A 12407-nucleotide genomic window follows, 5' to 3' on the forward strand; every position below is an offset into this window, starting at 1 on the left:
GCACTGAGGAGGAGGTCGGAGGCCAAGAGGAGCGCGAGCCGCCGGCGCCGGGCCGGGCCATGGCGTTCCTGGCCGGGCCGCGCCTGCTGGACTGGGCCAGCTCGCCACCGCACCTGCAGTTCAACAAGTTCGTGCTGACTGGCTACCGGCCGGCCAGCAGCGGCTCGGGCTGTCTGCGCAGCCTCTTCTACCTGCACAACGAGCTGGGCAACATCTACACGCACGGTGAGCCGCGCCCCGCATCCCACACCCGCGCAGCCCTGCCAGCGCCGGGCACTCGGGCCTGAAGGCCAAGGAACGCCACTGTGCTCGGGTCCCGGGCTGCCTGGGCCCTGGCACGGCCAGGAGCCGTAGTGACAAAGCTGCCATTGTCCCAGACGGAACTGTCTTTCCGCTCCCGGGCGGGGCCCCCGGGCAGAGAAGGAAGCAGAGTAGGGGACCAAGTCCACTTAATCCCTCTGAGCCCCGGGGAGGAGTCTGGTGTCCGACTCCCTTCATAATCCCTGCGTCTGGAGCACCCTCTCCTGCCAGCACTTGTCCAGGAGATGGATGTTGACTTCGATTAGGAGAGACCCCGGAAAAGAAACCAGGCCCTGGCCCCTCCCCGTGAGGCTGCCCTGCCACCCTCGCCCGGAGCAGCCCCGCCGCGGGGCTCCGCCTGGTGGCGGCTCCTTCCCCCCCAGGCGCCGGGCCCCTCCCTCCTCCGCGGCCCTGCTCTGCTGACACAGCCCTGCCCGTCCTTGGGCTGCCCCGGCCAGGAGAGGGGCCCGGAAAAGGCTGGGCCCAACCTGGGTACCTGCCTAACGGAGGGACTGTGGCCTGGCTAGACCTTGCCGAGTGTGCAGCCAGCAGCCCCCATCCGCTGTGCCCCTGTGAGGCCAATGCCTGAGTGCTCCGGGAAGTGGGTAGGAATCGCCCTGGTTGTGGCCGAGAGGAATGGAAGGCACAAGCGCTGCCTGCGGAGGTAGAACAAACTCCTTCTGGCCCCTCTCCCCTACCTGGCTTCGCTGCTTTCTGGAAGACCAGAAGGCCCAAAGCCGCCTTGTCTGGTCACTTACAGAGAAGACACGGGGTGAAAGAAACAAGCTAAGTGGCCCTGGGATCTGGTATCATTGCCCACATGTCCTATTCAGAATTCTGCTTGAGGTCATGCCTCCTTCTGAGTTTTGCCGACACACGGAGTTCAGGGAATTGGGACCCCCTGCTTTCTGGGGGGGTAATGTGGATGCAGGGGTGAGGGCAGCTTGGGAGTTAGGTGCCCAGGTTCTATTCTGCTTCCATTGCTTGCTCGCCGGGGTCACCTGGGGCAGTTGCTCAGTTTCTACATCTGGAAGTGTGCAACAGATGACGGTCTCTGCTTCCCCAGAGTCTTGGGAGCTCTGCTAAGTCACTGAAGTTACTGAAGGCACAGGGCCTGCCCCTGTCCGATAGCATGCTAATGGCCATTGTCAAGATCTATCTTACCTCGTAACTCATGTGCTATCTCTAGACTGCAGACACCCTGAGGACACGAGTAGTCCTCTGCACAGAAGCTGTGTGATGGATAACTGTTCCCCCCCCCCCCGCCCCCAGGGCTGGCCCTCCTAGGCTTCCTGGTGCTGCTGCCGATGACCATGCCTTGGGGTCAGCTGGGCAAGGATGGCTGGCTGTGGGGCACACACTGTGTGGCCTGCCTGGCCCCCCCGACAGGCTCTGTGCTCTATCATCTCTTCATGTGCCACCAAGGGGGAAGCCCTGTGTATTCTCGGCTCCTTGCCCTGGATATGTGTGGGGTCTGCCTTGTCAACACCCTAGGTGAGCTGAAGGATGGGGTGGGTAGGCTTGGAGGACTGAGCTGGGGGCGGGGGCACCTGGGGAGGAGGAGGCAGGGGACACTCACATGAGTCCTGGGTAGAAAGGGCAGGCAGTCCCCCGGACTGATGTTCCTTCTCCTGCGTCTCTCCTCTGTGCAGGGGCTCTGCCCATCATCCACTGCACTCTGGCCTGTAGGCCCTGGCTGCGCCCAGCCGCCCTGGTGGGCTACACCGTGCTGTCAGGCGTGGCTGGCTGGCGGGCCCTCACCGCTCCCTCCACCAGTGCCCGGCTCCGCGCCTTTGGTTGGCAGGCTGCTGCCCGCCTCCTGGTGTTTGGGGCCCGAGGAGTGGGGCTGGGCTCTGGGGCTCCAGGCTCCCTGAACTGCTACCTGCGTATGGACGCGCTGGCACTGCTCGGGGGACTGGTGAACGTGGCCCGGCTGCCAGAGCGCTGGGGACCTGGCCGCTTCGATTACTGGGGCAACTCGCACCAGATCATGCACCTGCTCAGCGTGGGCTCCATCCTCCAGCTGCACGCCGGCGTCGTGCCTGACCTGCTCTGGGCCGCGCGCCATGCCTGCCCCCCAGACTGAGCCACCTCCTGCCCGCCACGCCGGCCTCTCTACGGTCTTCTAGGACTAACAGTGCCCTGCTCCACTCCTGCCGCCGGTGTGCAAGGGACTGCTCCCTGGCCGCTTCCCGCCAACAGGACTTGGCAGCGGGGAGCCTCATCTCTTTGCCCATTCTTCCCTGTGGACCAGGACCAGCTTCTCCAACCCACACCCTGGAGCTCCACCTCCCCTCCTTGCCTTCCTTCGGGGTACTGTCTATGTAGGCTAGAAGGAAACCTTTCCTTCCTGGGCCTCAGTTTATCTTCTGTGACCTTGGAGGGTATGGCCAGAGGGACTCTGAGGTCATGCCTTGCTGTGACAGAATTCTGCCGGCCCAGAGCTGTCACCCCACCCTACCCCACACATAAGGTACCTCATGGGGGCCTTGCCCGGCCTGCAGCCCTATTTCCTGACCTCTGTCTTTCTGCTCTGCATGCCAGGCCTCCTAGCCGCCTAAGGCTCCCCTTCTCCTTTCTGTTCAGAGACCACGGAGTGAGGGGTTTGGGCAACAGGACCAGCCTCTTATCCGAGGACCAAGGGGGAGGAGGGAGGCTGCAGCTGCTGTTTCCACACAGCTAGCACAGACCCCAAGACCTGATTGGGCTGAGGACCACCCTCTACCCTGAGTGCCACGCTCTGATGGCTCGACCAACACCCTGGGGCCATGCCTGCTCAGGAAGTCTCTGCTCCGCAAAGCGCATGCTCCTAGCCGCGGTGTGCTGGCCTGGGGCCCTGCATCAGGGCTCAGCCACTGCCCATCCCAGGGCCCCAGACCCTGGGCACCATCAATAAATGGGGCAGGAAGAGCTGTTGCCACACACGCAGGCTTGGGTGCTCCCAAGATTCAAAAACCTTTTATTAGACATGGCTATAGGCAGAAGGAACCCCTGGAGTTCCCAGAGGGACCCCAGCCTCCAGGCGGATTGGGGAGGGGGCAGTGGCTAAAAGGTTAAAAACACCAAGGCCGGCCTGTGGACTCACGTTGGGCCCAGTGAGTCCTCAAAGAGGCTGAGGAGGTTCCGAGGTTCAAAGGAGGGGAAGGAACCCCGAGGGGGCTCAGAGTCAATGTCACTTAGGTCCAGGGCATCCCTGGGGTGGGGAGGAAGAGAGACAAGTGACACTCAGGATCCGAAAGCTACCACCTCCCACCCCCTGGACTCTGGGCCTGCTCACCTTAGGGTGTACCTGGTCCGGGGGGCGGGGGAGCCTTTGCGCGGGGTGGAGGTGTCCCTGATAGCCCTGGCCAGGACGGCCTCTGGAGAGAGCGAGGGCCTGCACGGGGCGGGCCAGACAAGTAAGGTGTCGGCAGTGGGGAGTGCGGGGGTGGGGGGTGTGCACAAGATCAGCCCTTTCCCTGGGCAGACCCCAGGCCCCTGCCTGACGAGGGCACGGCCCCTGGCGGAAGCCGTGAAAGCACGGTGCCCTGTGAAAGAGGCACTTTCACAACTTTTAAAGGCCGTCTGGCCACACTCAAAGGCCACCTCTGTTCCTTTTCAGGACATGTGGGTTTTGACAGCTGGCTTGGAAGTGAACTTGTGACAGATGAAGCCTTTCTGGTACCTCATGTCTGATATAAAGTGTCCCCATGGCGATGGGGTGACATTTCCTTAAAAAGGGTTAATGGCGTGATTCCTCCTGTGGACTGTGCCCCAGACAGTTTAATTACAGCCTCTCACGTGGCCACCAGGTACCTAGGCCCAAAGAACTTCCCGGGGCCGGGGCTCACCGGGCTCTGGGGACTCTGTTCCCGGGAGGACGGACGGCGCCTCCCCGCAGCCCTGCCGTGGCCCTCACGGTGCTCCCCCATGAGGCAGTGCCTCGAGCCTAGGCTGCTCTGCGTGTTCCCTGCACTGAGCTTGGAGGAGACCGGTGCGTTCAAACTGGGCCAGCCGCACCGCCACTGGCCTTGGCACCCTTCCCAGGGTATGACGAGGGTGGGGGGCAGGTTTGCGGGAGGGGCCCTGCTCACCACGAATCCCCAGGGATCTGGCCGAGCTGACTGGCCCTTCCCCCCCCCCCCCCCCCCCCCCCCCCCCCCCCCCCCCCCCCCCCCCCCCCCCCCCCCCCCCCCCCCCCCCCCCCCCCCCCCCGGCATCATCGGCTCTCACCCACCCTATGCTGTCTTCCTCCCAGCTGCTGGAGAGGCTGCTGTCCAGGAGGAGGCTGCAGGGTGGCGAGCCGGGCGGGGTGGCTGGGGGGCTGGGGGGCTGCAGCCAGCTGGCCGGGTGAGCCAGCCCGTGCCACAGCCAGCACAGCAGGGCGAGCAGGGCCTGTGGGGACAGGGACAAGGGAGGCAGGGCAGGCCCTGGGGCTCAGGAGCAGGGCTGAGCCCTGTCACCGTTGCCCACCTTACCTGCCACAGGGCCCACCCTCGACTGAGGGCCTCAGCAGCCATATACCACAGAACATTCCAGGGCCGAGGCTTCCTGAGCATGGGCAGGGCCAGCAGGGACTCGGCGGTGGCCCGCAGCTTCGGGTCAGGCTCCAGCATCATGGTGAGGACCGAGCGTAGCTCAGAAGACAGGCCTGTGCACAGGGTGGGGCCATGTCAGGGGTGACTGAGCTCTGAGCCCTGGGGCCCCCAACGCGAGCCTGCCCTCCATGGGGCTGCATGCTCCTCCCCAACCTTGCCCTCCACTTACCAGCAGTGAACTCCGGGGGCAGAAAGCCCCGGCGCAGCTGCTGCCAGCCCTCCCCGCCGTGGGGCAGCTCCATGTTGCATGCCACTTCCAGGATGGTGAGGCCCAGACTGGAAAGGACGGGGGCGGTGACAGAAGAGGGGCAGGGTTGGCCTTGGGGCACAGATCCCAGAGCTCCATGCTGCCCAAGGAGAGTGTAGAAAAGGGCTGCTGTCTTCTACCATGAGCTGGGGAAGTGGGGAGGGCGGGGCTGGGGGTCCTGAGAAGGCCCCAGCAGGGCCACTGATGGGACCATATCACGGCGCCCACACGCCACCTGGTGTGTCCTGGCACGTCTCACCGGACAGGCACCACGGTTACTAACGTTACTGCCACTGTTCAGTTGAGGAGGCCGGACGTGGCTGGTAGAGGCAGAACAGGGCTTCCTAGCACAGAAGATGGACCCACCGCCCGATCCAGGCCTAGCTTCCCCACTTGCTAATGACCTCACGCAAGTCCTTGGGCCCCACCGTGTCCATTCCCTGTAAATGGAGCCATTGTCCCTCCTGTGGGGGAGGGGAGGACATGTCCCTCCATGTAAAGGGGATCCAGAGGGCGTGCCGCTTAGAGCTTGACGGCAGAACCCCTCAAGTGCACCCCCTTTGGAGCACGGTGTCCCAGCCCGAGGCCGAGTCTTCCTGACTTGGGCTAGGGTGGCGTTTCCCTCCGTCTGCTGACTGCACACCTCTGCCCACCCCGCCAGGGCCTCCCACGTGCCAGCCCTCACCTGAACACGTCCGCCGCTGTCCCACAGGAGCCCTGCAGCAGCTCAGGGGCCATGTAGCGGGGGTCTCCCTCCTGGGCCTCACCACTTCCGGAGGCACCCAGCTCGACCAGCAGCCCAAAGTCACCAAGCTTGCAGCGGCCACGGGGCCCCAGGAAGATGTTGGCAGGCTTGACGTCAAGGTGGACCAGGCCTTGGCCGTGCAGGTGAGCCAGGGCAAGCAGGGCATCCCGCAGGTAGCCCCAGACCTGGGCCTCGGGCAGGCTGGCGCCCCGGGCCTCGCAGTGCTGCTGCAGGCTGGGCCCACACAGCTCCGTCTGCAGGTACAGGATGCCGCCCTCCTCCCAGGCTTGCTCCAGCCGCACACAACGCGGGTGAGGCCCCACCTTCTCGTGGCCACCGACCTCAGCCAGCTTGCGGGCCCGGTCCTTAGGGCCCCGGAAGGGCGACATAGAGCGCTTCACCGCATAGAGCCGGCCGTCTTCCTTAGAGCGCACCTGGAAGGGAGGTGGCACCCACAGGTGGGCCAGGAGGCCAATCCGGCAGACCCCGGTAAGATTTTACATGAATGGAAGGTGGAGCTTGGCATCCGCCTGCAGGCGTATGTGTGCAATAGCAAAGCTGGCCAGGCCCACTGTGAGAGCTCCATGTACTGACCCAAAAGGGCCTCCGTGGCACGTTGCTACGTGAAAAAAGCAGGCTCCACAAACACGTGGCCAGCATGACCCGCTGTGCAGAATACAAGGAGTCTGTCCATATATGGCCAGCTCTGGAGATGTAGAGAAACAGGTCAGGAAGGAAGGACACCCGCCTGAGAAGCACAGTGGTTTCCTCTGGAAAGAACCACGGTATTTGTACTTTTTAACAACAAAATTGTCTCCAGGTAGTTAGTACTTGTGTAAGGAAGATTACCATTTTAAAGAAAATATAAATGATTGGAAAATCTATTATACGGGCAAATGAAAAGGTGGCATGAAGGGTGTAGCGTGAGCACCTGCTGGCGGGGAGGTGATGGGGGGCAGGTGGGCACCGCACACAGGGGGCTGCTCCGGGGCGGGAGGAGGCGGCGGCCAGGAGCCACCGTAAGGCCGCCCGGGCTCCGCACGAGGGCAGAGAGCGCACTGAGGGGCCGGGAGGAGCCGAAGTCGGGGAAGGAGAAAGCAACCAAATCAGCCTAGGAGAAGCAGGCTCTCAGAGGAGAAAAGGGGAGCGGGCTGCCCAGGACACCATGCCCTCCCTGCAGGGGAGGGGGCTGGGGGCGGCAGGCCTGAGGGATGAGCATCACCCCACTTACCTTGAAGACCTCGCCATAAGAGCCGTGGCCCAGGCGGCCAAGCCTCTGGAAACTCTGTTGGAAGAAGGACTCCGGCCGGCTCGGGTCATATGAGGGGCTCTGGAGGGTCTCGGAGGCTTTGCCTTGGAACGTCACCCTCCGGGGCTGGGGCAGGTGCCAGCCCGGGGTCCGAGGAGGGAAGAGGCGGCTGATGGGGATGCTGCCCTTGGCAGGGGGCCGGGGAGGGAGGCTCCGACTGAGCCCCCCAGGCCTCTTGAGGGAGAAGCCAGGTTCTGCGTGGCGGAAGTAGGCTGGGACTGGAATGGGGGTGCCACTCAGGGGTGGAGGGGTGCCCTCTGTGGGCACAGGCATGGCCAGCACAGGAGGCCCTGGGGTGCACAGGACAGAGCAGTGTGTCCGCTCAAACAGCGCCTGCTCTTGTGGCCCCAAGGAGGCTTCGGAAGAGAGGTGCGTCCGCTCTGCACACACGTTCTGCTTTAAACATGGAGGCCCCCGGGAGGTGCACCTGCAGGGAAAGCCAGACAAGTATACTGGCCTGCACCCAGTCCTCCGGACCTTGCAGGCCCCAGAAGCGTCAACCAGAAACCCCAAGGCCACGTCCTGGAGACCCCGCAGTGCCGCACCGAGAGGGGCCTGCGCCACGGGGCCCGCGTGCGTATCCCTGCCTCACCACGACCAGCTGTATGGCCTTCAGATCGGCACCCTCTTCCGAAAACGTGAGGTGGAAATATCAAGGCGGGCCCACCATCCCTTATCGCAAATTCAACAACACAAAGGTGAAACGCAAGTTTCTCTGCTGCTTTCTTTCTTGTAGCTGTGGGGCCAGCGCTCAGGCCGTGGGGCCAAGTTCCAGGTAAGCACCGCCCAGCAGTGCCTCAGCCCCTATGTGGCAGGAGGGCTAGGGACACTGGGGCTGGGCTGCTCAGGCCCCAGCACAAGGTCCCCCACTGGGAAAGGCAAGCCGAGGAGGCCAGAGGCTACTGTTCCCGCCCTGAGGCAGCAGAGTCACCCAGAGGCAGGCACCTCTGTCCCTGCCCTTAGCTCCAGAGCTCACGCCCTGGGAATCAGTCTACAGACAAGCAGGCAATAGAACAGAAAGTTCTGAAGCTCTCCCTAGGGGGAAAAAAGTTATTTGAAACAACGTGTGGGAAGTTCAAGCCTAAAGGCCCTCTCAGGGCCGTGGGGGTTTGATGGTAAGCAGATGGGGGAAGCTGGCACCTCCTTTAGTGCAGCAAGTGCCCCCAGGCACACTGGTTCCCCAGACAGAACTGGGGACAAGAGCCTTACTGGGGTCAGAACAAACCTCCATCACTGAATTCAAAAGCCACCCTGTCGAGGGATCCCCAACTTAATCAGCCTATGAGCAACTGCCCTAGGCATTGTCACAGACACTAAAACAATCAGCCCACAACTGCTGGGGCCGAACTGCCGAGGGCTGGGAAGGACTGGGAAGGACAAACAGAGGCCCCGTAAAACCACTGTCACCCCAAGGTGACCATGCACATGCTTAAGATCGGGCCCTCTGAGGAGCAGCAATCCAGGCTTCCCATTGCAGGGGAAGGAGACATCGAGACAATGGCCCAGCCAGTCACTAAAAAATAAACAAGCAAATAAGTCATAATCCGCCCCCCACCCCCAGTAAGGCCAGTTGCTGTAACACTGAAAGGTCCAGTTAAAAAAAAAAAACTCCACAGACCTAGGCAAGTGTGAGCCACACACAGGAGAAGAGTGGGCAACGCAAGTACTGAGGGACCGGGTGTGAGATTTAACAGAGACGTCACAGTACTCACTATAAATATGTTCAAAGGACTAACGGAAACCACGCTTAACGAGGTAAGCGAAGCATGATGACCACATTTCAGCAAATTAGGAATACTGATACTGAGATAGAAACTATTAAAAAAGAAAAAACAAAGGGAAGCTGTGGAGTTGAAAGGTGCAAGAACTAAAATGAAAAGATTCATCAGAGCAGTTCAGCTGTATATTGAACTGGCAGAATGATTCGTGGACCTGAAGCTAGATCAGTGGGGGTTATGCTGAAGAACAGAGAGAAAAAGAACGAAGAAAAGGGAGCCTCGGAGAAATGCAGGACACCGCTCGGTGCACCAACGGATGTAAAAGGTGCACCAGAGGAAAGAAGAGAAGGAGCAAGAAAAATAGGCTAAGAAATAATAGATGAAAACTTCCCAAATGTGACTCACAAAATCCTCCCCCGCCCTAGGAAAAACACATTAACAGCCCAGGCGCTCGAGGAGCTTCAGGTAGGATAATGACACATCAGTTTAAAATGCTGAAAACCAAAAACAGGGGCAGTCTTGGGAGCAGCAAGAGCAGAAGACCTCCTCGCTTACAACCTCCCCTAAGACCAACTGCTGACTTCTCACTAGAAACAAGAGGGCCGGGAGGCACCACGCGGCACATTCAAAGTGTTGGGGGGAAACAGGTGTCAACCAAGAATCCCGTATCCAACAAAACGATCTTCCAAAAATAAAGATATTCTCTGACAAAAACAAAGAATTCACTGCTGACAGACCTGCTTTAATAAGAAAACCTAAAGGAAGTTCTTCAGGCCAAAAGCGCGTGATCCCAAACAGTAATCTAACTCTACATGAAGAAACAAAGCACTGGTATTTAATACAAAAGACAGTGTAAATATATATCTCTTCTCTTAGCTGATGTAAAAGGTGATTGTACAATTGCATGCAATTGTATATTGGGCATATAACATATAGAGACCTAACACACTTACAAATAAGAGCCCAAAAGAGGTGGGTGGGAACGTTGAACTAGAAAATGACGCCAGATGGTAATCCACAGGACCAAATCAAGGAACCAGAAGTGATGATAAGAGGGTCACTGTAACAAACATTAGGCATGTCCACTCGCTTTTCATCCCCTCTTCCTTCAGCTTCTTAAAGAAATTACAGATGACCTAAATAGGGCGCCTGGGTGGCTCAGTCACTTAAGCCTCAGACTCTTGGTGTCAGCTCAGGTCATGATCTTGTGGTTTGTGGGTTTGAGCTGAGCCTTGCATCAGACTCCCTGCTGACTGTGCAGCGCTTGCTTGGGATTTTCTCTCTCCCTCTCTCTGCCCCTCCTCTGCGTTCTCTCTCTCTATCTCTCCTTCTCTCAAAATAAACCTTAAAAAACACGATGACCTAAATAAATGGAAAGACATTACAAGTTCATAGATTCAGACTTAACGTAGATAAAATGGCAACACTCTCCACGTTGATCTACAGATTCTGTAAAATCCGTGTCAGAATCCCGGCTGGCTTCTTCGCAGCAATTGACAGGCTAATCCTTACATTCATGAAAATTCGAAGGACCCAGAATAATCAAAACAGTGTTGGAAGCCTTGCACTTCCCAATTTTGACACTTATTACAAAGCTTTAGGAATCAAAACAGTGTGGTATTCACAGAAAGACAGAGATCAGTAGAACACAAGCGGCCATTTAGAAATAAACCCTCACGTTTATAGTCAGTTGATTCTGACAAGGGTGCCAAAAGAATTCGGGGGAAAGAACAGTCTCAAAAAATGGTGTTGAGACAGCCAGATCTCTACACGCACTTGCAAAACTCGTTTAGCAAGAAAAGCTGACCTATTTTGCCTCTAAGTATGAGTATTCACATATTTGAGAGAGATATTAGTTCTGGATGATAGCCAAGGCCCATAGGTGGTTACATACAAGATATGTGTGCCATATCTAAAATCAGAGACATTCAGAATTGGGAAAAACACCCAGTCACAGGGGTTTATGGACCCCTAATACTGGCTAAATGGAAGGCTTAGCCCAGTGTCTGGCATACAAATCCCCCAATAAGGGGTGCCTGGGGGCCTCAGTTGGTTAAGCTTCCAACTCTTGATTCCGGCTCAGGTCATGATCTCACAGTTCATGTGTTCAAGCCCCACCTCGGGCTCCAAAATGCCAGTGCGGAGCCTGCTTGGGATTCTCTCTCTCTCCCTCTCTCTGCCCCTCCCCTATTCACACACACTCTCTCAAAATAAATAAACTTTTTAAAAAATTAAAAAAAACCCAAATCCCCCAATTTGCTAACTGTCAGATAGTAAGTAAATATAGAAACGCTCTGAGCAGTCCTTGAAAGAACACACCAAGTGCAGAGGTCCCAAGGCTGTGTGTTGGGAGGAAGCGCTGTGGTGTTGCTCTAATACAATATAACAAATATCACATATATAAAGTAAATAGTATACATATATATAATAGAAACAAAAACAAGAAAACAAAAGAGGAGGAGCCCGATGTTGAGAGGAAGCCAGAGTGTATCAAAAGATGCAGGGAGTGAATCAGTAACAGAAACATGAGGGAAAGGTCCTCTGAAGTGTGCCCTCCAGTCTCTGGGGCAGTGAGGGGATGGGGGAGGGACCCCCACATGACAGCCCCTGGGGACCCCTCCTCTGCTGGTATTCAGCCCAGGATTCTCATCTCTGGGCTTCTCAAAGTGCAGAACCAGAGTGGCAAAACCCCCTGCTGGTTAGGAGTTCGACCTCCAGGCCTAGTCCTAGCATAGTTGGGACATCAGGCACCTGCATCTTTTTTTACTATTATTTTAAAATTTTTTATTTTTAATGGAGGGGCACTTGGGTGGCTAAGTCGGATAAGCATCTGACCATAGTTCCGGTCATAATCTCATGGTTCATGAGTTCAAGCCTCACAGCAGGCTCTATGCTGTCAGCACAGAGCCCACTTTGGATCTTCTGTCCCCTCTCTCCAGCACTCCCCTGCGCTCGGGCTCTCAAAATAAACACGTTTTTAAACTTATTTATTATTTTGAGAGAGAGAGGGAGAGAGAGAGCACAGGAGCAGAGAGGGAGACTCAGAATCCAAAGCAGGCTCCAGGCTCCCAGCCGGCTGCATAGAGCCCGAGTCGGGGCTCGAACCCACGAACAGCGAGATCATTACCTGAGTTAAAGTCAAACGCTTAACCAGGCGCCCCTCCAGACACCTGCATCTTAAACCAGTTCTCAGGCCACCCCAGTATCACTTACATTCTAGCACCACCGGCCTGGCCACACAGCTTTGGGGATGATGGGACAGGGGAGGGAGGATCCAGCGTGGCCCTGACCAGGCCAGGCCTGGACGGCCTCTGGAGCTTTCAGGGGCCTCACCTGCCCACTGGGCCCGACACACCGCCGACCACGGTCTGCCGCGCTAGACTGTGAGTTCCTCCGGGGCAGGGCCACAGCTGATTCACCTCGGGGGCCGTGGGCAAAGCCTGGCAAACAGTTGAATAGGCCGGCTGTCACGGGGGAGGGGCTGCAGAGGAACGGTGGGTCGGGCTTTTCC

General features: G+C 58.2%; 3 protein-coding genes across 4 annotated transcripts in view; 2 read left to right on the plus strand and 1 right to left on the minus strand.

Annotated features, from left to right (window-relative positions):
* Positions 1 to 6: 6 nt before the first annotated feature.
* On the plus strand, positions 7 to 4018 carry PAQR4 (progestin and adipoQ receptor family member 4). 2 transcript variants are annotated; one of them, XM_029946649.1, is made up of 3 exons: positions 7 to 225; positions 1573 to 1794; positions 1953 to 4018. In XM_029946649.1, the coding sequence occupies exons 1-3, from the start codon at positions 60 to 62 to the stop codon at positions 2384 to 2386; spliced, it is 822 nt and encodes a 273-aa protein (XP_029802509.1). In that variant the 5' UTR covers positions 7 to 59; the 3' UTR covers positions 2387 to 4018. The 2 variants fall into 2 exon arrangements, with proteins under 2 accessions (XP_029802509.1, XP_029802510.1); XM_029946650.1 differs by lacking the exon at positions 1573 to 1794.
* Positions 3232 to 12333, minus strand: PKMYT1 (protein kinase, membrane associated tyrosine/threonine 1). Its single transcript, XM_029946648.1, has 8 exons — positions 12230 to 12333; positions 7101 to 7605; positions 5810 to 6303; positions 5047 to 5153; positions 4758 to 4930; positions 4517 to 4674; positions 3578 to 3676; positions 3232 to 3493 (listed from the first exon to the last, which is right to left on the minus strand). Exons 2-8 carry the CDS (start codon positions 7449 to 7451, stop codon positions 3382 to 3384), a joined length of 1494 nt encoding a protein of 497 aa, XP_029802508.1. The 5' UTR covers positions 7452 to 7605; positions 12230 to 12333; the 3' UTR covers positions 3232 to 3381.
* Positions 7450 to 12407, plus strand: part of LOC115299942 (collagen alpha-2(VIII) chain-like) — a 20175-nt gene continuing 15217 nt past the window's right edge. The window contains exons 1-3 of the mRNA XM_029949494.1: positions 7450 to 7547; positions 7646 to 7816; positions 7915 to 7953. Coding sequence (XP_029805354.1) covers positions 7450 to 7547; positions 7646 to 7816; positions 7915 to 7953 — 308 coding nt within the window. The remainder of the gene's footprint in view (positions 7548 to 7645; positions 7817 to 7914; positions 7954 to 12407) is intronic.

This window comes from Suricata suricatta, chromosome 8, assembly GCF_006229205.1.
Source record: "Suricata suricatta isolate VVHF042 chromosome 8, meerkat_22Aug2017_6uvM2_HiC, whole genome shotgun sequence".
Classification (NCBI taxonomy): Eukaryota; Metazoa; Chordata; class Mammalia; order Carnivora; family Herpestidae; genus Suricata; species Suricata suricatta.

Coding starts and splice junctions, on each gene's coding strand:
- PKMYT1 (XM_029946648.1), bottom strand. CDS start 7,451: ATGCCTGTGCCCACAGAGGGCACCCCTCCACCCCTGAGTGGCACCCCC. Junction 6,304..7,100: donor CTTATGGCGAGGTCTTCAAG/GTAAGTGGGGTG, acceptor CCTCCCTTCCAG/GTGCGCTCTAAGGAAGACGG. Junction 3,677..4,516: donor TGGGAGGAAGACAGCATAGG/GTGGGTGAGAGC, acceptor CGCCCCGTGCAG/GCCCTCGCTCTCTCCAGAGG.
- PAQR4 (XM_029946649.1), top strand. CDS start 60: ATGGCGTTCCTGGCCGGGCCGCGCCTGCTGGACTGGGCCAGCTCGCCA. Junction 226..1,572: donor GGGCAACATCTACACGCACG/GTGAGCCGCGCC, acceptor CCCCGCCCCCAG/GGCTGGCCCTCCTAGGCTTC. Junction 1,795..1,952: donor CTGCCTTGTCAACACCCTAG/GTGAGCTGAAGG, acceptor TCCTCTGTGCAG/GGGCTCTGCCCATCATCCAC.